Source organism: Dermochelys coriacea, chromosome 2 (assembly GCF_009764565.3).
Source record: "Dermochelys coriacea isolate rDerCor1 chromosome 2, rDerCor1.pri.v4, whole genome shotgun sequence".
Taxonomy (NCBI): Eukaryota; Metazoa; Chordata; order Testudines; family Dermochelyidae; genus Dermochelys; species Dermochelys coriacea.
This window is the reverse complement of record NC_050069.1, coordinates 157,254,286-157,276,503: the sequence shown is the minus strand read 5'-3', so window position 1 is coordinate 157,276,503 and position 22,218 is coordinate 157,254,286. Positions and strand designations below refer to the sequence as shown.

At 42.4% G+C, this 22,218-nt stretch overlaps 1 protein-coding gene and 1 long non-coding RNA gene across 7 annotated transcripts in view; both read left to right on the top strand.

Annotated features, from left to right (window-relative positions):
- LOC122458852 overlaps positions 1–22,218 on the top strand; it is a 523,493-nt gene that overhangs the window by 347,794 nt on the left and 153,481 nt on the right. The gene's annotated exons all lie outside the window — the stretch shown is intronic.
- Positions 1–22,218, top strand: part of COL15A1 (collagen type XV alpha 1 chain) — a 293,396-nt gene that overhangs the window by 242,440 nt on the left and 28,738 nt on the right. For 5 of the 6 annotated variants that reach the window (XM_043508544.1, XM_038392464.2, XM_043508545.1 and 2 more), the window contains 6 exons: positions 8,939–8,992; positions 9,074–9,133; positions 12,243–12,311; positions 12,710–12,751; positions 17,222–17,264; positions 21,857–21,946. In XM_043508544.1, the coding sequence (XP_043364479.1) occupies positions 8,939–8,992; positions 9,074–9,133; positions 12,243–12,311; positions 12,710–12,751; positions 17,222–17,264; positions 21,857–21,946 (358 nt within the window). The remainder of the gene's footprint in view (positions 1–8,938; positions 8,993–9,073; positions 9,134–12,242; positions 12,312–12,709; positions 12,752–17,221; positions 17,265–21,856; positions 21,947–22,218) is intronic. The other variant, XM_043508543.1, reaches the window with a different exon arrangement.

Sequence of the window (22,218 nt, the reverse complement as noted above, 5' to 3'; positions counted from 1 at the left end):
GTAATGATAGCTTGGCCCTCCCAAGGTGGTACGGAGGATTAGGGAGAGCTGGCTCTCTGAAAGAAGCACATCAAAGCGCTAACCCTACCCTCTCACTATCAAAGGGTCCAATTTATCCTCCCTACCCTGCCATTGATGGCAGAATGTCTCTCTTCCTGTAAGCCCCATGCTTACAGGCTGTTTCACTTGCTTCTTTCACCTCCTAGCTGCTGCAAGTGGTGGTAACTTGCCTTCCGCTCCCTCCCCAAGTTACTGATACTCATCATGGAGCCAGAGCTGGAATCGTGAAGCAGGAAATAATGAGGGAGTTGCCAACTCTAATGATTTTATTGAGAGTCTCACACTATTTGATGTTTTACTTAAAACTCCAGCACCTGGAGACTTGGGATTATGTGAGAATCTCACCTATTTTTGATGGTTTATATCTCTAGCCCTCATGGATGCAGCTTGATCCAAGCGTTCTTTAAAGGCTCTAAAACCAGAAGGGCCAGAAAAGGAGCCCATAATTTATTTATTTTTAAACCTCATGATTTTGGGGGGTCTGACCCATGATTTTTCAACATTTGAGGTGGCAATCTTGTGGTTCTTTCACATATCTGAGAACCTGCCTGTCAGCTGCTGTCTGTTCCTACCCTAGACTTCAGCTGCCATCACTCAGGCACAATCTGACTACAAACAGGAAGTGAAGGAAGAATCTGAAATCCCCTGTAACATGTTGCAATTTTATTATTAAATAGCAGATTTGGATGCCAGTATTGATGGGCTTTTCAGATTCTTGAAGTTGCTGTTATTGTTCAGTAACACTCCCCTATACTACTAATTGTAAAAGTTCTCTTTTAATTTAATTATGTTTGGGCAGGAGAGAAATATACATGATGGTACTAGATGGATGACACAACTTGAAAATATTCCAACATTAGTCATATTTTTGCCTAGGAATTATCCTGTGGTGAATTCTTTTCTTTTTTAAGTTGGCTGCTTACACAGTGAATTACTATATGTGAGCCACAAACTATAGTTTGACATATTAATCATCAGATAGATGGGTTAGGCCTCTCCATGAATATGCATTATTGCTGTTAGAAAACAGCAAAGGACAAATGGTTGCCAATTTGGAATGAGAGGAGAAGGTAGTTGACAGTCCATCAATTTGGAGATCAGTCTCTTAGTTTGGAGTAGGGATTGGTGAACAGACTGTTATTCAGACAATATCAGTATTTCAGATCTTATTAATCAGATGATATGTGGAGGGCAAATATCATCCAAATACAGCTATAAAGCTAAGCTTTCATGGCACTCTGCTGGCTCCCAAATAGGCCTCCAGGCTGCCTACACCACTTGACATTGAGAGGCGGCACGGATAGAAGGTCAGACTAGGAATGACAAGACCCAGGTTCTACTCCCAGCTGTGCTACCAACTCACAGTGTGACTGCGAGCTGTCACTTCACCTCTCTGTGCCTTGCTTTTTCCACATGTACAATGGAGAACATTATAGATACTTTTGTAAAGTGCTTTGAGGTCCGTGGGTAAAAATGTCACTATATGAATGCCCAGGATCGGAACAGCCTTCTAGGGTGAGTGGGAATGAAGACAGAGTGCTGGCCGTATATGCCCTGCTTACCTTCAGCATCTTTGAGGGTAGCCAGCTGACTCTGCACCTTAGGCTCATCTCCAGTTTTCTGGGGTGCTGATAAGGCCCTCTGCATCCTCAGCCAAAAGGGATGCCTTCCCATTCCCCTGCTGTATGGAAGAGGCATAGGACAGTGCTCCCATTGCCACTGCTACTGGACTGAGCCAAGAGCCTGATTTGCCCCAGAGAGCCTTTTGCATAGTAACTAGGGAAGCCTTTGGGATCTGATGGGCTTAGGAGAGAGGCCCTATCGTATGGGCACTGTCCCACTCAGAAACGTGGGAAAATACAAAGTAAAATGAATGTGCCTTCATTCCAGTGCTATATGCACCAGTCACAGCTATGAATGGAACACAACTCTTCCAGTTGAGGCAGCTACTCCAGTGCCCCAGATTTATTAGTGGTTCTGTGCTCTAAAGCGGTAGCAGCAGGATTCGGCTGAATAGCTAACACAGCAGGGCAATGAGGGGAACACTTTCCAAATGAACTGATCTGCATGTCCTTGTAGGAAGCTGCAGCAGTAGCAAGACTTAATTGAACAGGCTGTCAGAGAACACAACACTGAGAAGCACTTTCAAAAGGGCTCTTAATTATCAGGCACATTCTGAGCTAAGGCATGTTGCAGTTCCTCACTGACAATTTGAACTTAGAGGTGTAATTTGGACTTAGTGTCATGGAGGTAGAAGCTGTTGCCTTCTGTGCTGTGAGAGCAGGGGTTTGTGAAGCCCAAGGAAACAGGAATTGCAATAGATGATACAGGATGTGAGGAAGACTTGAATAAGGATTTCTGGCCTTGGAAGCAGATCTAAGGAGAGCAATAGAATAATGTGCTGGGTGTCTCTCTGACCTCATTCTCTCTAGAGGCATTCAGAACATTTCTGCAGCTTTACCATCCTTAAAAACACTACTTTGCAGGTCACCTCTCTCAACACTGCTTTTGTCCCCTGCTTTCCTTATTTTTTCCCTTTCTAGCTCTCCCATTTTCACTCCATTATTCATTTATCTCATTTGTTACAATGACTCTGTTTTCATATCTTCAGTCTAATTTCTTTTAACTCTTCTTTCTTTTTGTGTTATTCAGCTTCTCTTCCTCCTTCATCCCTAAACCCCATGCTCCTGACTGAACCATTGGAACAATTTTACCAAGGATCGTGGTGGATTCTCCATCACTGGCAACTTTTAAATCAAGATTGGATGTTTTTTCTAAAAAATATTCTGTGGGGACTTTTTCAGGGAAGTTCCATGGCCTGTGTTCTACCTTAGGTCAGACTAGATGATCCCAGTAATCCCTTCTGGCCTTGAAATCTATGAATCATGAACAATAGAACGGAATGATGTGTCAGTCATATTATTTACCATCAGTTTCATCAGAGACCAGAACTGGTTGCTATGAATCAGACTTTTTAACCATTACAGCTTTAAATGTGCAAAATAACTGTAGGGCTAGATTGTGGCATTTCATCACAGCACACAGTAAGGAATGGTATGGGGCCATGCCACCCCGGGGGAGTACTGGAGGCAGCCTGCCTCAGTGAGGCAAATACTTCCCAAATCACTCATTGCCCTGGAAGGAGCATGCATGGCATAGGAGAGACAGTCATGGCTCTGCCTGCTCTAAGACCCCTTTCAGACAAGTTGCTCTGGAGGATTCATCTCAGAAGCAGCTCCTGTTCTCTCTTCACTACCAGGGCTGCAGTTCTGGCTGGCTACACAATCTGCATGAGGGGAATCTGCTCACTCCTTCCTTCCCCACTGCAGCCACTTAAGGGCCAGCTACACTCTAGCCCTGAGCAAGTAATACAGAATATAGTTCCTGGTCTGGCCCTAGAGACATCAATAAGACCACTTGTGTGAGTAATATGACTTATGTGGGAAAGTGTTTGCAGGATCAGGGCAAAAAAATGTATTCTAAGAAATCTGCCTTTGTTACCTCTGTGTCGGGTGCAGAACAAGAACATTGATGCAGATTGTGTTTGTACAGTGTCTAACGCTGATCCCTGTTGGAGTCTTTGGGCACTCCTGCAATGTAATTAACCATCTAATCGAGCATTTTGTAGGAGCATTTTTGGCTCCTACAAAACTGACATCAGGATGAAATGATATCAAAAACCCATTGAATTTTTGTAATAGAAAATTCTAACAGTACATACAGTACACAGCACTGACTGTTTTGCCCAGACAATATTGAGAGTTACTGCCTCAAAGAAAAAAAATATTCTTGGGTTTGACTTGGTCAATTTTTACATTAGGGTTCAATAAAGGGAGACACTCTTAAATCATACAGTATGCAGAAAAGCTGCGGAAAGCCTTCAAGTCTGAATCTGTCTGTTCTGTACAAGCTGTATAGACATTATTGCGTGGAAAAGATCAACCTTTAGGTTGACCAGTGGCTATGCATCATCCCAGACTTCCAATGATTCTGGAGTCTACATTGGTCACTGAAAGAAGGGATTAATATACAGAAGTCAACTTTCCCTCAAAACCCAACAGTGTTCCTACCTGAGCACCAGTTAAGGGAGGAGTATAGAGCAGTTCTACAAACCACCACTAGGTGGTTCTGAACCCTGACGTCTGAGGAAAAAACATCCAAACCACACAGGTTTCTAATTTTACATGTTTTATTGCCTGAACAACTAAACAAAAGCATAAAATAAAATACATATAAACAAATCAAATTAGAATAAAGTGGGTTTTTAGAATCATCAAATTATGAGATTGGTTAAACCACCTCAAATAAACCAACAATTCCTTACACACTCTATGTAACTTAAGAAGACATAGTCTTCTTAAGTAGTCTTTTTAACTATCAGCCCCCAGAGTAACAGAGCATTGTCAATTTCAGTGCCATTTTGTATATTTATGTTCCAACAAAATATGTGATACAGGATGAGGGGTGTCAAATCACTCGCTGACTGAAGCTAATTTTGGGACTACAGCTCTGATGCCAATTAAGGCAGCCTGCCAAAATTACTGGTGGTTAGGAAATAGCTTGTCTCCTTATCCCCCAATATAAGGTTATAAGAAACATTCAAGATGACACCACTTGTTACATTTAAAATACCAAATGACAAATTTAGGTGAAAATAACAAGTTTTCTCAAGATTAAACATATAACTCCTTTTGAAACTTGTATTAAGGCAAAGTTACAATAAAGCATTAACATGGTATGTCATATGTTTCTTATTCAGGATCAGGTTAATTTTCACAGTACCTGGCTAAAGCTTCTGGCTTACTGGCTGGGGAGCCCTCCTCTGAGTTTGCTAAAAAGGGTGACCAAATTTATAAGTACCTATCCTCTTTTTGGTGCATCTCTTGTGTACACACTGGATGTGAAAGCTTTTCCATTGCAAGGACTGTACCACAATTCCATAAGAAGAAGAGTCACATTTTTCCAATAAAAAGTCTTGCAGCTAACAATAAAAAGAAATTAATTTGTTGTTCTCTTTAAAATGCAGATCCTTTACTGGAACATTAAGCAAGCAGGGATATCTGGGAAACCAGCCAGCATTTTGTCATACAATGAATCTCTTTAATAATTTCCTCCCAAAACCATCTAATTCCTGAATGCAATCACCATATGTGCAAGTATCTTTCCCCTTTCCCTACAACCCCTCCATAGGAATACCTTTCTCATAACAAAAAATATGATGGTGCTTAACTGGAGTCAGTTGTCATCTATACAGTAGTTTATAAAAAAAATTCCTTATGGGCCACACGAATTGAGGATGTATATCCCTTTTCCTATATGGAGACACTCTTAGCCAGATCAATTTCTTTGTCCAAGTCTGTCTCCCATTTTTTCATCTGGGTTGTTTTCCTAACATCTTTCTCAGTCAAATTTGTATGTATCTTAGAAATTAAACCTTTTGTTCTAGCTTGTTCCTCTTCCAATGTGGCTAAAGGTCTAGAAAGAGCTGCCACATATCCAGATTCCACAATAAAATGTTTTACTTGTAAATACTGAAAATGTGGGATCTTTATATTATTACATACCTCTTGGTATAATTTAAAATCAGGACCCAGGAGCAACTGTCAATATTGACAAAAAGAAAAGGAGTACTTGTGGCACCTTAGAGACTAACAAATTTATTTGAGCATAAGCTTTCGTGAGCTTCGATGAAGTGAGCTGTAGCTCACAAAAGCTTATGCTCAAATAAATTTGTTACTCACTAAGGTGCCACAAGTACTCCTTTTCTTTTTGCGGATACAGACTAACACGGCTGCTACTCTGAAACCTGTCAATATTGAGTAATCCTAGCTCTTGCCCACAACAAATTGATATTTTTAGGGACAAATTTCTAATTATTATTTAAATTAGCTAAGGAAGAGGGCCTCAGCAACAGGAATTTAGAAAATTTGTCTAAAACTACTAAGGTGGTCTGGATGAATGGGTGATTTGTATTTTTTATTTTTGGCAACAACCCCTAATGCATGATATATAGGCCTGTGTGATCTTTAGACAGCACCATTGTTAATGTAGGTTTGTTAGGTATTGGAGGAACTACTCTAGAGATACCTGTGGCACCCCATATTCACCACTGTCATATAATAATGATATATTTTGTACAAAGTATGCCTTGTGAAGTACCATTCTAAAAGTCTTGATCTGCTAGACATTACTATCTTGCTGGATTGTATGTGCTATCGTTGTATGTGAAGTTATGAAGTCTGGCTACGTATGTGCTACTGAACCATGTTGTGAGGTTGAGAACACCTATAAGCAGCCTTTCAGGTACAACGATAAAAAGGCCAAACAATGTTAATGGCTTATTGAGGAATGTAGCAGAGCTCCAGCCCTGAAAGGGTTAAAAGCCAGCCCTTGGAGAGAGCTGGGGCTGAAAGCCAATAAGAAAAGGCTAGGAGCCAGCCAATCAGGGCCAGGCTGGGCCTATAAAAGAGCTGCCAGGCTAGAAGGCAGGCAGTCTCTCTCTAGCTTTGGAAAGAGATGGACCTAGCTGCCTGGAGAAAAGGGTACCTGAAACAGAGCAGTGTTGGGGGAGGGCTAAAGGAGCTGGGGAGCTCCATCCTGGCAACTCCCCAGGCTGAGGCCTTGGTAAAGGCCTAAGGAAGTACTGGGGCTGAAGAGGTGCAGCCCAGGGATAGGCAGAGGCAGCTGGTCCAACCCCCTTGCTATTGATGAATGGCCATTACACACTGCAGTCTGCCCCAGAGAAAGGGTGCTAGATGACTGGCAGTAGCCACTGAGGCAAGAGGGGCCTAGGGGGAGGGGGTTCCCTTGGGAAGGGAGACCCAGCATGTGGGGGCACTGCTATGGGGCAGCACCCCAAGATAAAGGGCACTGGAGTGGGAGGGACATGGGGGCCTGAGGCAAGTGAGACACTGGCCAGCAGGAGGTGCTCTGAGGCTGGAAAGAGCTAATTCCCAGACTGACCAGCAGGAGGTGCTGCAGCAGTGAGTGCTCTATCTGCTACAAGGAAATACACAGAACCATAAGGATTACCCCAGGAACTGTGTACAATAGAAACCTTTCAGAGATAGAACTACAATGGGAACTTTTTGACCCAGACAACAGCAAAAGAGCTTTCCAGCAAGTGGGAAGAAGATATAAAAGGGGGAAATGACATCAAGACTGGACTTTACTTTCTCTACAACACACCTGAAAGTACCAGAGGAAAAAGACTGAACTGGGTAGGAATTTTTGGTCCAGGCAGGAAAGAAAGAAGTCTGCCTGTGTATGTAAAAGCTAACCTGCTTGTACTATCTAACTGGGTGAGACGCTGCTTGATTCAAATACTAACTAGTACATTAGACTTAGATTATGGTTTTATTTTATTTCTTATGGTAAGCTACTTAGATCTGTTTGCTATCATTTAAAAGCTATCTTTCTGCAGTAAATAAATCTATTTTATATTGTACCTAAAACACTGTGTGTTGTTTGAAGTGCAAACGGGATAAATCTCAGCTCATGAACAAGAGTTGATGCTCTCCACTTTCCTTTGTAGAAGTGGCAGACTCGGTAATAAATTCATACTGGTTGGGCTTTGACCAGGGCAGGACAGTATAGCTCTGGGGTTTAGGAATGGGGAGCTGGGAGTACTTTGGTTGTAGCTTCTTTATTGTGGGTTCATGAGTGGCTGGCCAGAGCATTTATGAACGCAGCTGGGTGTGGCCTCAGCCTGTGGATGTTGGTGTGAGTACAAGCTTGGAGGGCTTTGCAGCTTATCACAGAGCAAGAGGGAACCCAGATTGGTGAGACAAAGGTCTCAGTTGTACTTCAGTTCCAGGTGGCACCCTCGGGGCGGGGACCCATCTCAGCACCATTCTCAGATTCTGTGGGTTCTATCCACACACGCTCTTTTGCACTCAAACGCACGCTCACTACCAGCCACCTGCTGGAGTTAAAAATGTTTGCAAGAATGGTGTCCCTCTGCTAATACAAATTGGAAAATAAAAAAATCCAAACGTTACTACATATACAGAATGGTGGTGGTTACTTTTGTGGTTTCATTCAGTCTGGTTGAAAAAGGTGAGCCTGTGGTCTTCTCAGTTCTGCTGTTTTATGTGGATGGACTTGTTGCTGGCTAGAGGTTTTTACTTGTGGAAATTGACACTTAAGAGTCCAGCAATATGCAACTTCTACAGCTGGGAGTGTGGGGTAAGCATGGGTTTCTTTGTCAGGCATGATGACATCACCTGGCCAGTGTTCAGCAACAGCCATGGTCACCGGGGTCCAATTAGGTCACCTTCATGTAAATAAAGATTCTCCTCATTCCAGGAGTTTTGCACTTGGAAAGTCCACAGATTGAAAAATATATCCAGTCAAGAGGTCTATGGGTTTTTTGGAGACATTTGAGGTCAGTCTAGACATTTTCTCAATCATCCTAAAAAGTGCCCACTCAAAAATAATTTAAAAAATGCAAGACTAGCAGAAAGTTGGCACAGAAATCATAGGAAAACCCCAATCACATTCATTCAGGCATGCAGAGAGAGACAGTTCCTGTTCTATAGACAGATGCTTATAAGTTCCCCTTTGTACTTGGCAGCTCAGCTTTGGACACACAAAATCTGGGTGAAATTTAGACTTTGATAGTGAGAGCAAAGAATCTTTTTGTCCAAAGATCACAATCTTGAGGTTCCGTTTTTATATGCAGGCCTATCTGCTTCACATCTCTACTCTCAGAATAGTTGTTGAAGGGAATTAGTCTGCAGATAAGGAACCTTTTTTAAAAACACATGGATGTGCATTCAAAATAACCAAAACATGAGTCACTATCATGTTCCATATAGAAAGTTTTAAATTTTGCTCCTTTTCTCAGCTAATCACGCTCTTTCTATCTTCTCTCTAGGGACCAGTAGGACCTTCTGGACCTCAGGGAGAACTTGGTATTCCTGGACGACCTGTACGTGTTAGGGTCTTTCAGATGTAATAAAAATAGCAGTTTACTTCTGTACAGACACTAAAACATTTCTCTTCATTTCAGGGCCGCCCAGGATTGAATGGACTGAAAGGTGTAAAAGGTGAACGGGGTGTAACATTATATGTAAGTTCTGCAGTGGTACTGAAATTCATTGTAAACAAGAACATAATCCCGTGTTGAGGCTAATAGATATGATTCTATTCTAGGAATAAAACCAGTTTGCAATACCTAGAAATGCTAACATGATCATTCTGTTTCTCCTGGTAAACAATAATTCAGCCCTAATTTCTGTAATCCTAACTCCAGTTGAGTAGTACGTACTTGTGTGAGTAGTTCTATTGACTTCAGTGAGATACTCACGTAAGTGCTACTCATAGTAAGTAAGTGTGGCTCAGTTAGGCCCATCTTGGGCTTCATCTTTCAAACACTTCCTACCCGATAGTGCTTGCTGCCACAAGTTGTCAGGGGGGACACTATACAGGTAAGTGTGTGCAGAATTGGGCCCTATAGGACTTGCATGCTAAATATTCTATGGTTGTTGAATTCAAAAAATGCTTTTGAACTTGATAAACAAAAGTCCTGATTCTGCAACCCTGATTGACACTGGGTAACATTCCTGCAAGTGGTCCATCAGCAAGTGCTACTCAGCTTAAGTAAAAGTTCCAGAATAGCATTTTCCATTTCCATAGAATATCTGGCATAGTAATTCATATCAGTTCTTGTACCATCTTAGGATGTGTCTTTGCTAGAAAAATTAGTATTGGTACGTGTATTACTTTAGAACCAACAACAGTGCAGCTGCTTCAGTACTATGCTATTAGGGAAGACAAGGTGCAGGTATTCCACCCCACCCACTCTGAGCTTTGTGTACACCAGCAGCTACACTGTTGCTTTACTAGAGAAATCAGTACCAATATTGTATAAAAGACCTTATATGATTACGTTCACATCAGAAATAGTGTCCTGGTTCATACACTGTTGGTGGAATCTTTTATATTTCAATTGACTGTACTGTAAATGAGTTGTATTGTATTTATGAAGTGCCCTTCTGGAATGGCTTATTTAAAAAATATTCCACACCAAGTTGAAAGCACAAGTGTGAATCCTTCACAACAGATCTGAGTGCAGATGATGTTAATTTCTTAGCTTGTCAAAAAGAAGACAGAGAAGTGACTTGATTAGTGTACTGTCCCGGGGAGAAAATACCAGATACTAAAGAGCTTTTTCATCAAGCAAAGAAGGACAAAACAAGAACCAGTTGCTGGAAGCTGAAGCCAGACAAATTCAAATTAGAAATTAGGCACAAATCTCTTACAGTGAGAGTGATTAACAAACTACCAAAGGGAAGTGGTGGATTCTCCATCTCTTTGAAATCTTTGTCAAGACTGGATGCCTTTCTGGAAAACATCCTTTAGCTAAACATAAGTTAATGGGCTCAATACAGGGGTTACTGGGTGAAATTCTAAAGCCAATGAGATATAGGACATCAGACTACATGGCCTAATAGTCCCTTCTGGCTTTAAATTCTATGAATTTGTTCCATTTCTGTCAGATGAGAGAATCTCATTACCAGGTGCAACTGTTCTAAATAATTTGAGTTCTCATGTGTTAGCCAACATAATCAAAGTGTTGTCCATTTGGATGGAAAGAGAAGTCAGCTATAGCAGCAGACAGCTATCCGTCAAGGACCAGACCCAGTGTGTAGACACAGGGCCTCCACATGGATATAGCATTCAATGTTATAGGTTGGGCTAGATTCCACATTCAGTTATGGTGGTGTAAATCCAGAATAAATCCATTGATGTCAGTGCAGTAACCCATTGTTCCCACTGTGCAGTTCCTGAGTGTGTAATATGCTGATTGTAGTCAATGATTTTAGTTTATTATTTATTGTGTAATATTATTAATATGTGATATTACATGTATTCATTTTATGTTAATTAGAATGAATTTGTAGGATTAAGTCTAAAATTGATCAGTATTTAAAGGAACCAAGTATTAGACATAAGACAAACTAAACCACAAAAACCTGTAGGTTGAGGCCTGCAAGACTTTAGCTTAGCTATTTTAGACCTTGGAGACAAGTAGTAATAACTCAAGCCAATGACCAAAAAATAACCTAATGCCCTAAAATTATGGAAAAAGGGGTACCCAGTGGTAATGTTGTGCAAAATTACCCAAAAGGTTATTACAGTATTTTTATGATCTAAAGGCGCATCTGTCTCCGACATGTGTCTTAAACCATTGGACACAGATTGTGCGTCAATGCTAATAAAAACAAAGGGAACTTACACAGCCTATAGAAAATTGGGGTCCCTTAAGTTTCCAGGGAACACAGACTAATAAAAGAAAAGAAGGTTGACACTTTTATGAACACGCACAGAATGTAGGTATAAACAGAATCACATTATAAAAAGGGGATGCCCAAAATGGAAAAATTGACTCCCTATGGGAGACTCCAGCAGGAACCATCCCTCTACTAATGATCAAGCATGAGACCCATCAAACCCTAACACTATTGTTAAGAATGTAAGTATAACTATATTTGTAACTTGTGTATAGGTCTGTATAGAATTTCTATATGCTTGGATAATCGTAACTTACTTATAAACTAAACTTTGTACTGGTAAATGTGTGTGCGGTCACTACCCTTGGTCTTTGTGTTCTTAAAAATTCTAACTGTAAAGCAAGTAGCAAAGGTAACTTTCACTCTGTTAAGCATAAAACTGTAGCTGCCAGAGCCAAACCCATGGTGGCGTAATACCACATTACAAAATTCACTTTAACATAAGAGTCTACATGACTGAACTGTTCAGAATCTCTCTCCTTAGGGCTAGGATTTATGTTACAGATGTTCTACATTTAAATGTCCAATTGTCTGAATGGCATTTGAACAGTAATTATGTATGTCTCAGCAGTTTGGATAATCCAAAAAGAGTCTTCTGGGGAACAAATGGAGTTCTTTTTATATAATTCTGTGTTTTGTTTTGTTCTGAAAGCAAAAGCCTCGGGCAATTCTCCTGTCTATGAAATATTGTGGGTCAAATCTTAGAATCCACATTTTCTTTTTACACGTAAAAATTTGTACATGCAAGAAAATGCTCAACCTCCCTTCAGGCCAGTTAACACAAGGCTCCATGTTCAAATTAGCTCATGCCCTTTTTCTGTCAGCTGGCACTGCAGTCTGAAAGGTTCTAACTAATGTCTTTTTCCCCTTGTTTTGCCTTCCCAGGGTCCCCCTGGCTTGCCTGGGCCCCCGGGGCCTCCTGGACCTCCAGGGGCTGTAATTCACATCAAAGGAGTAAGTACCTAGAGGGATTATTTGTTCATCTTTGGGACCCTGCTGCCATTGCAGTAATGCACAGCTCTTGAAATCGGTTGTAAGGTGAAGCCTTTAAATTGTTTCCGATCACACACGTTTGCAGGGCAGACTTCCAGCTTGTGTATATAGGGCAGAACCTCCTAAATACAGATTTTGAAAGCACTCTTACTTAAGGGGTTTGCCCCATCCACATGGGCCAGCACTTGCTGGCAGAACTACACCACCAAGAGTGTTCTTAACATATGACCCAGGAAATCCATTCAGGATGAATAGATTTGTGTTGGATGGGTCCTTTGCCTGTCATCTTCTATTAAATCTGAATATTTAGTTTCTGTATTATCATTTACTGAATTCATTTTCCTTCACATTTTGAATAGACAGTTTTCCCAATTTCTCCCAGACCTCACTGCAAAATGCCAGTAAGTTATATACAGACCCTGCTTTTACTAAATTACATTGATATAAGTAAGTGCATGGCCATGAGAACAAGTGACACAAACATAACTCTGCACGTTTTAGCTCTCTTCAATCTATACTTCTGCTTTGCCATCTGCCTTGGTAATGTCATATGTCCAATGTACACCACGAAGTAGGACCAAGCTTTTAAGATAACAGTATTTTATATGCTCAACAATGAATGCCTTGTACAATGTGAGAGGTATAAACAACATTCTAAACTTTTGGCTTAAAGCTTTGTAACATTGTTCTTTTGTTTTTTGAACAAAGATTAGAGCCAAAGCGAGTTTAAAAAAAATTGTCCTTGGAAAGATGTGGGTTTTTTTTAAAGGGGGCGGGGGGTACTTTTATTTCTTGTACAATACCTCTCAGTCCACAATCAGAATAAAATTGTCTAGTCCCTTTGAATGCCAGGACATGCGGAGCATACACCAAACAAACAATCTTCTTTTGCCCTACTTAGCCTCACATTCCAATTGTTCCATTCACAGGCTGTGACTTCTTGCTCAAGTCACCCAGAACTGTGAGCCAGAGTGTTACTTGTTCTGTCTCAGCAACAGTGAGCTTTGCTGTTGCCGAGCTGTATGCCAGCTCCTGGACACACCAGTTTGTCTGCTTTGCTGGCAAAATTTTCAGAACTCTGCCAGTCTAAGCCTTGCCTTGCAGGTAATAGTGAAGACCAGTTCCCAAGAGACGTCTCCTTGCAGTGTCCAATCCCTCTCACTGGATAGTCCCAGAAGTTAAGTTTGCTGCCTGCAAAGCGACAGAGCCCACATCAGCTGGTTAGGTTAGCTGAAGACTCACACTTCACTTTCATACACAGCACTGAGATAGTTTTGTAATAAAACAAGAGTAAGTTTATTAACAAAGAACACAGGTTTGAGTGATTTCAGGTAAGGGAGAAAGAGACATGAAAGATTACGTACAAAACAAACCACACTTTCTAGTGACTAAAACTAACTTCAAGTTACACTCTTTGTCTAAGCAGGTTTCTCACCTATAATGGTTCCCAGAGACTTCAGTCCACTTGGTTGTAGGATCCATCTTTCTTGATTTTCAAGAGCTCTGCCCTCAGATGATGCATGCCAAAATGACTTTCTATTTCTGCTTTTATTTCCCAAAGTCCATTGTCTCTCAAGGGCCAGGAAGTCGTCTTGCGGTACAGCCTCCATCCCCCATTGTGTGGTCATCTTCCCATCTTGCTAGTTTGGTGGCTCTGTTTACCTTATATGTCAATGCAGTACCATTGTTTCTGTCCTCACCTTGTTGAATTTACATTGGAGAGACAGTCAAGTAGGTGAAACACCATTCCTTTGTCTAGAACAGGCTAGGCTTATGCACTGCTTGCCAAACACATTTGAAGATGATATTTCTATCACACATCTATAATTCTTTACACTCCGCCCATACTTACACCATGAAGTAATATTAACGACCAGCGTGTTGCCAGTTTGCATATGACACCTTTAGGTGACATGGTAGCAGGTTGAGCACTCACCGCCGCAGCGCCTTCTGCTGGTCGTCCAGGAATTAGCTCAGTTCCAGCCTCGGAGCGCCCCCTTCTGGCCGATGTCTCTCCTGCCTCAGGCCCTGTGTCCCTCCCAGACCCCAGTGCCCTCTTATCTTGGGGTTCTGTCCCACAGCAGTCCCAAGCTCTGGGTCTCCCCTCCCAGGGGACCCCCCCAATCCTCTATGCCCACCTTGCCTCAGTGGCTACTGCCAGTTGTCATCTAGCCCCCTTTCTCTGAGGCAGACTGCAGTCTGTCATGGCCACTCATCACTGGCAAATGGTTGGACCAGCTGCCTCTGCCTATCCCCAGGCTTCCCCTCTGCAGCCCCAGTACCTACTTAGGCCTTTAACAAGGTTTCAGCCTGGGGAGTTGCCAGGCTGAAGCTCCCCAGCTCCTCTTGCCCTTTCCCAGTACTGTTCTGCCCCAGGTACCCTTTGCTCTGAGGCAGCTAGGTCCTTCCCATTCCAAGGCTGGAGTGAGACTGACCCAGCTCCTCCCTTAGCCTTTCTTATACTAGCCCAGCCAGGCCCTGATTGGCTGCCTCAAGTCTGCTCATGGTTTGCTCCACAGGGCAGCCCTTTCCTAGGGCTGTTTTTAAGCCCTTCCAACCCAGAGCGGGATGACCACTCCATTACAGACACCTTTCAGAATCAGATTGACAATAGTGAGTTGGGGCTATTAGTGTATCAGGCCTTATGTGAGTTCCACTATGGTGTACCCTCTGCCAGCCGGCACTGAGGGGTTCCCTGAGTCACACAAACCAACTGTTATTGCCTCATAAAACTCAAGGAGTGCCATCCTGGACCCACTGAAGTCAATTGCAAAACTTCCATCGACTTCAATGAGGCTGGAATTTCACCCAGGATGTCTGGGGAGCTCATGTGGCACTAAGATTTAGAGGACCTCAGAGGGTTTTTTGTTTATTAAATCACAGAAATTACTTCTCGCAATAAACTGTCAACAGGCCTGAGTCACACTAGAGTTTTCCTAAGGGCCATATTGTGGCATATAGTCACTGGGCAGAGTAGGTGAGCAATGTGGGACTTGGGAAAGGATTGTGCCTCAAGGTATTTCTACATTGCAGTTAAACACTAATGGCTGACTCGTATCAGCTGACTCTGCTCACAGGGCTTGGGCTATTTAATTGAGGTGTAGACATTCACGCTGGGGCTCTGGGACCCTCCCCTATCCTGGAGTCCCTGAGCCAAAACATCTACACTGCAATTAAACAGACCCATAGCCTAAGCCCCACAAGCCTGAGTCAGCTGACATGGGCCCGAGTCAGTTGATACAGGTGATTAACTGCAGAATAGACATATTGTTAGAGAGCCATTATGCTTCCTCCATCAGCCTGATGTGCAGGAGGGCTGCATCATTCGTCAGCTACTGTACATCATATTAGAACTCAACACTATACAGTGGGTCCAGTTCTCATTTCACTTACCCCAGTTTACTTACTTTGATTTTGGAGGAGAGACTCCGGATCTATACTGGTATAAATACAATGAGAATCAGTATCAATAAGAATAAAATAAGAAAATAATCTCTCTCCTGTCTTTAAAAAAATATATTTACTGGTTTTATAAATCTTTCCATATTAACTTTAATTATGAACTCGGACACAGAATAATGACCACAAGATGTTTTTATGTTTCTATGAGGCTTTAACTACTTGTTTTAGGAATTTTATTCTTTCAATCCATCCATAAATTCTCCATCTTACGAATAACTTTATTATAAGAAATTATTGTCACTAGATCTGCTAGGAATTGCTCTATGGATTTGCCAACTTTCTCATCAATGCCTTGCAATTATTTTCTTTGTAACCATTAAAATGACAGAAACCCACTTAGAGAGCAAGAATAGTTCATTCACACAGAGGTTAAAAATCAGTGAACGGTAGCAAGAACTCTGAAAATATTTAATTGCATTAATGATTGCCCAGATAAAAGAAATGTGTAGTTCTAAGTGCCTCTCCGTGTATCTTAATATTCAGGATGGCTTTGCCCTACATTTGTGAATGACACAAAACTGTCCCAATTTGTACATACAAATACTCCGCTCTACACATCTGTATAAGGGAGTATTCATAAGGAACTATGGACTGACTCCTGCAAGCATTCCTCATGCAAATAGACTCACTGAAGTTCACTCCTAACAGTGAGTGTTGCAGGACTGGCCCTTTTCATGCAGCAGCTGCACGGTGGAATGTTTATTTGTGAATAGGGTGCAATTCATATGAATAGTTATAATTAGCATTATGTAATGTTTTATCCATTGACAGCATTGTACCAACATTAACTAATCCTCTCGATATCTTTAGGAGGTAGGTTATTTTGTCCCTGTTTTACAGTCAGGCAATAAATTTGTGACATACTCAAGACCACAGCAGGAATTAGTGTCAGAGCCAGGAATAAAATTAGGGAGTTCATGGCTCCCAGTCTCATGCTTGGATCTCACTTTCCTTTCTCTTGAGTGCTTTTTATGCAAGTGGAAACATCCATTGATTTGTGTTAATAGTTGATGAAAAGCACTGCAGCCACAATCCGTTATCTTAAAAATCAAATTCTGCTCTCAATTGCACTGATGTAAATCCAGAGTAATTTTAGGGACTTGAATTGAGTTACCCTAGATTTATACTAGCATAATTGAAAGCAGAATTTGGTTGATGTTGCAAAAATGCATGTTTTACATCCCACTGAAAGCATGCTGCATGCTGAAGAACGCACAATACTGAGTAAGTCTTAACTGGCTAATATTTGAACATTGGCAAGTTGATTAATACAGCTTAAACTATTAATTATATGTACTGTGGTAGCACACAAAAGCTCTAGCCAAAAGCAGGGCCCTTTTATGCTAAGTGCTGTATAAATATAAGTTAATTTGTTAGATAATATTCTGAATATATTTCTTTATGTGTAGGTTGGCATTGCTCATCCTGGAAACCAAGATGCTAACATTCATGGTAAACTATTGGGTTTTTTTACTTCTTGTAGCAATGTATTGGATCAAATATGACCTTAGTTGGCTGAGACTTTTGGTCACTACATCTCTTGGCTATTAGGCGACCTACACTATAAGAAATGATTTGATGGTCTCAATCGTGTTCTTATTAAACTACTGTCCACATCCCAAAACCCACCAAAACTGCTGGTACAAATTAGCACTGTTGGCAGTGTTCAGCATAGAGGCCAAGGAGTGAATGAGCCAGGGGACTGAACTATCCTTTCTCTCAGAGCTGGTATCTCTTGGCCAGGTATAAGACACATAGATGTGGCAATGTGGGGTGAGGCTGCAGTCCCATTGTTATGTGTTCTCTGTCATAGTCGGCTATAGAACTGTATGGAATATGCAGTCACACAATCAGTGCTCCTGTGCTCTGGAAACACATCAACAGCAAACTCGAAGGGTAACCTGAAATTACTCCTATGGGAAGAAAACTGGATCGGTTGATTCCCAATTCAGCCAGTCCAGAAGAGCCCCAACTCCTGATGAATGCTGGTCCCACTGCTCTCACAGGTGACTGTGTGTGTGTTCTGAATGGCACAGAACATTCCCTTGGGTCAGCCAGTCAGAGGGGGAAGCTCCTGCCTATGATCAGAGCTCCAGTCCCATTGCCTGGGTGTCAATGGTGCAATCCATGAAGGTACTTAGGTACCTAAGTCCCGTTTTTAGGCACCACCCTGAGCCACAAAACTCCCATTCAGCTGCCACCGGATCCCGTAGGTGCCTGAACTCATTCAACATCTAAGTTTTTATGCCTCTGGGCATACCCACTGCTGCCTCACTCTAGACACCTATCTCCCACCTATGCCTGGGAGTGATCCACATACTGGACGAAGAGAGGTGTTGGGTCTCCTAAGTCACATGTGGGGCCCAACCTGGCAGGCAACCTCTGATCATGTCTACCGGATCAGGCCCCTCAAATGAATTCCTCCTTCTTCTCCCCCACAGCTGGGTGGAGGAGGAGAAGGGGGAAGGACCTCTCTTATAACCCTTGGCGCAGGGGTCAGAGTAGTTATCCAGGATGTGGGAGTCCCCCAGTTCAAGTCCCACCCTCTTCCTGAGGGTGAGAAGGGATTGAACAGAGACCTGCCACCTCTCAGGTATGTGCCCTCACCACTGGGCTCTAGTCATTCTAATGCTGGCCCAATTAATATTTAATTATTTAATTAAAGTGGAACAACTTCAATAGGAGAGATTGAAGGAACCCCATATCAGAATAGTTCATAGCCTTGTGGTTAGAGAACTCACAGGCAGAGGGGGCACTTGAACCATGGTGCATCTATCTCCATGAGAGGGAGGGCCTCAGCACATATCCCTCTGGTCAGCATCTCCCACTGTCTAGCTTAGGCAGCTCCCCACCTAGCCTGCTGGATTTGTGGATCGCAGTTTGAAGTGTCTCTCTCTCTCTCTCCCCATTCAGTATATTGGGAACATAGACATCTACGCTACTGTCTATGTCGGCAAAATTTATGTCGCTCAGGGGTGTGAATATTCCACCTCCCTAAGTGACATAAGTTACACTGACATAAGTGGTAGTGTGCCCAGCACTGGGCAGTGTCAGTGGGAGAGCTTATGCTGCTCTCTCTTCTGTCGGCATAGACAGTCTTCACCAGATGCTCTGCAGCAGCACAGCTGTATCAGAGCAGCTGCAGCATTGTACATGTAGACATGGCCTCAAGCTTTGTGGATTGTAGTGTTTTTCCTGTGACTTTTCTAAGCACCTAAAAGTTAGGTGTGGCAACACCTAAGTCCCTTTGTGGATCTGGGCCAAAGTAAATATCATAGACAGGACCAACCCCTCCTTAGAGCAGGAATCACTACAAATTACCCCTGAAGAGATTTTTGAAAAGGAGAGGTCAAACCACCAAAACTTCTTTCACTTGCAAGGGAAAGAGTGTTTGAACCTTTCTGAGCAGACAGAAGAAATTCTCCCCTTCCCTTCACTCTGTAGGAGGATGAGGTGAGAGCTACTGAAGAGAAGATAATTTTCCAAGGCACAGAGAGAGAGAAAAGTGACAGAGGGTACGCCTACACTACAGACAGAAATGTGACTACAGCAGGTGTAGCCATACCTTAGCTAACTTTGATCTAGTTAGCTTTAATAACAATAGCAGTGAATCCACAGCAGCATGGGCCAGGTCATACAATCTCATGTGGGACCCTAGGTATGTACTTGAGCAGCTAACGTGTTGCTGCCACAGCTAACTAAATCAAAGCTAGCTTGGCTGTGTCTATACAGTGTAGACATCCTTAGTGAGAGAAACAATGGTGAAGGGAGATAGATTGATGGGGAGGGAATGGGACATATTTCACCCTCCGGCAGAAATGCCCTTGGAAGGGCGACATTGGGCCAGGAAGCTCTGCAAGCATCACAGGTAGGGGATTTCTTTAATTGCTCCCCCTTAGTGGAGAGGGATTTCAGGGATAATGGAGGAGGAAGGAATGTAGACTGTCAAACCTGTAGAGTCCAGCAATGAACAGGAAACCATGCAACAGTCTTTAGTCTCTGGGCCTATGCCCCTTCCAGCCACAGCGCTGGCCCTACTCCCTCTTGGCAGCAGAGCAGGGCCTAGTACTTGGAGAACTGTTAAACATTCCACTGAATCAGTTCCCATCCCTTCCATCTCGGCTCCCAAAAAGAGCCTCAACTCTTGTCCCCCATGGCATTTTCTATTGCTAATTTGATCTTTAAATCTTGCACACCATATGTGTAACTAAAAATAGCCATTAATTGTGACCAATAGTCCATTAATAGTGTCCAGTAGACATTAAAATTGGTCCAAATCATAATATAAACCCCCAAAGGCTGAGAGCCACCCTCCCCGCAGACCCTCTTAAGGGGATGAATATTCCCATAAAGGGAAGGCATTGGGATGCATTTTCCTCATCAGCCCCTGCAGTGATTCCTCAATCCCCATTAAACACTACTCTGGGTGTACATGGGAAGAGGGCACTGGTGCAGCCATGCAGGCAGGGCCCAAGCAACACAGAGGTGGTTTCTGCACCTGCCTTAGATACAGATGCAATGTGTGTAAATTATAAAAGAGGCCATGGGATCTGTGTTAATATGGATCCAGTGGCACTAATACACTACATAACTGGAGTGTAGGGTTTCAACGGCTACTCCAGCTCATAAACTGGAACTGTGAAGAGTGGCCATGGAGAGGACTGCACTGTATCCCCATGCCTTGTCCCTGGATTTCAGGAGTAAACTTCACTGCCATACCTGCTGCCCGTCACTCAGCATAGGACCTCTGCACTTTGCACCTGTTTAGCAATTTACACCTGGCAAAGTAGCTGTAAAATGCAACCACATGGGAATGGAGTTATTTGACACCCATTTTGCTCAGGTGTAAATGACTATACTAGGGGCACTGTGGTAGGGAATCAAGCTTGAAAAGTCCAATTATGTGGGAGTGAATGACACCCCACAAGTATCAGATCCATTGAGTAAGAAGAGTGCCATGTTTACCTAGTCACCTGACAGAGCAGAACTGCACTTGAAACTGGAGGTGGGGAGCAAATACATGGAAGAGAGGATGTAAATTCAAAATTGATTTGGGTGCAGGTCTACCCCCTCCCCCACACTCACTCCCCTGCCCCACCTGGTAAGGAAATCTTGCTAAATCTTTATATTTTCTGAAAGAATATTGTTGTTGTTGTTTTCCATTAGTCACACTCACTTATCATGGGCAATAAATTATAAATAGTTTTGTTGGCCTCAACAGAAGTCATTATTTATTGCTCTGTGATAAGAAATTCAAGTGCCAGAGTGATTAAGCCTGCTGGAGATACATCTCTACCCTTTGATAGTGCTTTCTCTACAGTACTCTTAGGATGGAATCATAGAATATCAGGGCTGGAAGAGAGCTCAGGAGGCCATCTAGTCCAACCGCCTGCTCAAAACAGGACCAATCCTACATCAAGAAGGTATCTCAGCTTGGGCACTCTCTGGCTTGGGTTTACTTCAGGCAGGCCCGGGTCACTCAAGCGCGGGAGAGATCTGAAGACAGAGACAGCCTTGCAGAAGGGTTATTTCAGGTTCTTGAGGCAAAGAAGAAATGGCAGTCCTTTTGAAATGTCATGGGAAGGGAGAAGGCATCAGTGGCTATTAAACAGTTATGGGGAAAGCTGGAGAAGCTCGTAACAAGGAGAAAGAGCCTCTAAGTTTGAATAAAGAAAAGGAGTACTTGTGGCACCTTAGAGACTAACAAATTTATTAGAGAATAAGCTTTCGTGAGCTACAACTCACTTCATCGAATGCATCCGATGAAGTGAGCTGTAGCTCACGAAAGCTTATGCTCTAATAAATTTGTTAGTCTCTAAGGTGCCACAAGTACTCCTTTTCTTTTTGCGAATACAGACTAACACGGCTGCTACTCTGAAACCTAAGTTTGAATAAACAGCCTTGTGTTTAGAATCCTTTCCCAGAACTTTTGTGGTTTGTCCATCACTAACACAGTATCTGTTGTACCATATTTGAAAATTATACTTTGCAATAACTCATTTGCTAAGAATGCATTTCATTTTTTGGCAATATTTTTATGGCAGGTATAAAAGGTGAGCCAGGCTCCTGGGGACTGCATGGCCCACCAGGCTTAAAAGGTGAAAAAGGAGAGAGAGGCTCACCTGGACTACCAGGTATTATGAATATGATTGTAGAGCACTATATATGCTTTTCAAGTGGGTTTATTTTAAGAAATACAAAATATCTAATACATTTTAAGTCATATTTATTTCCTATGCCAAAACAGGTGTTTAAATTAATCACAGGTTATTAAGACCCTGATTCTGCAGAGTACTTAAGTACATTGCTAACTTTAATCACTGGCATAGTTGCACAGCTGTTTGAAGTTAGATTCCTTGCTGAATTTGGGTATAAATCAATAAACCCTATAATATTATGGGAAACA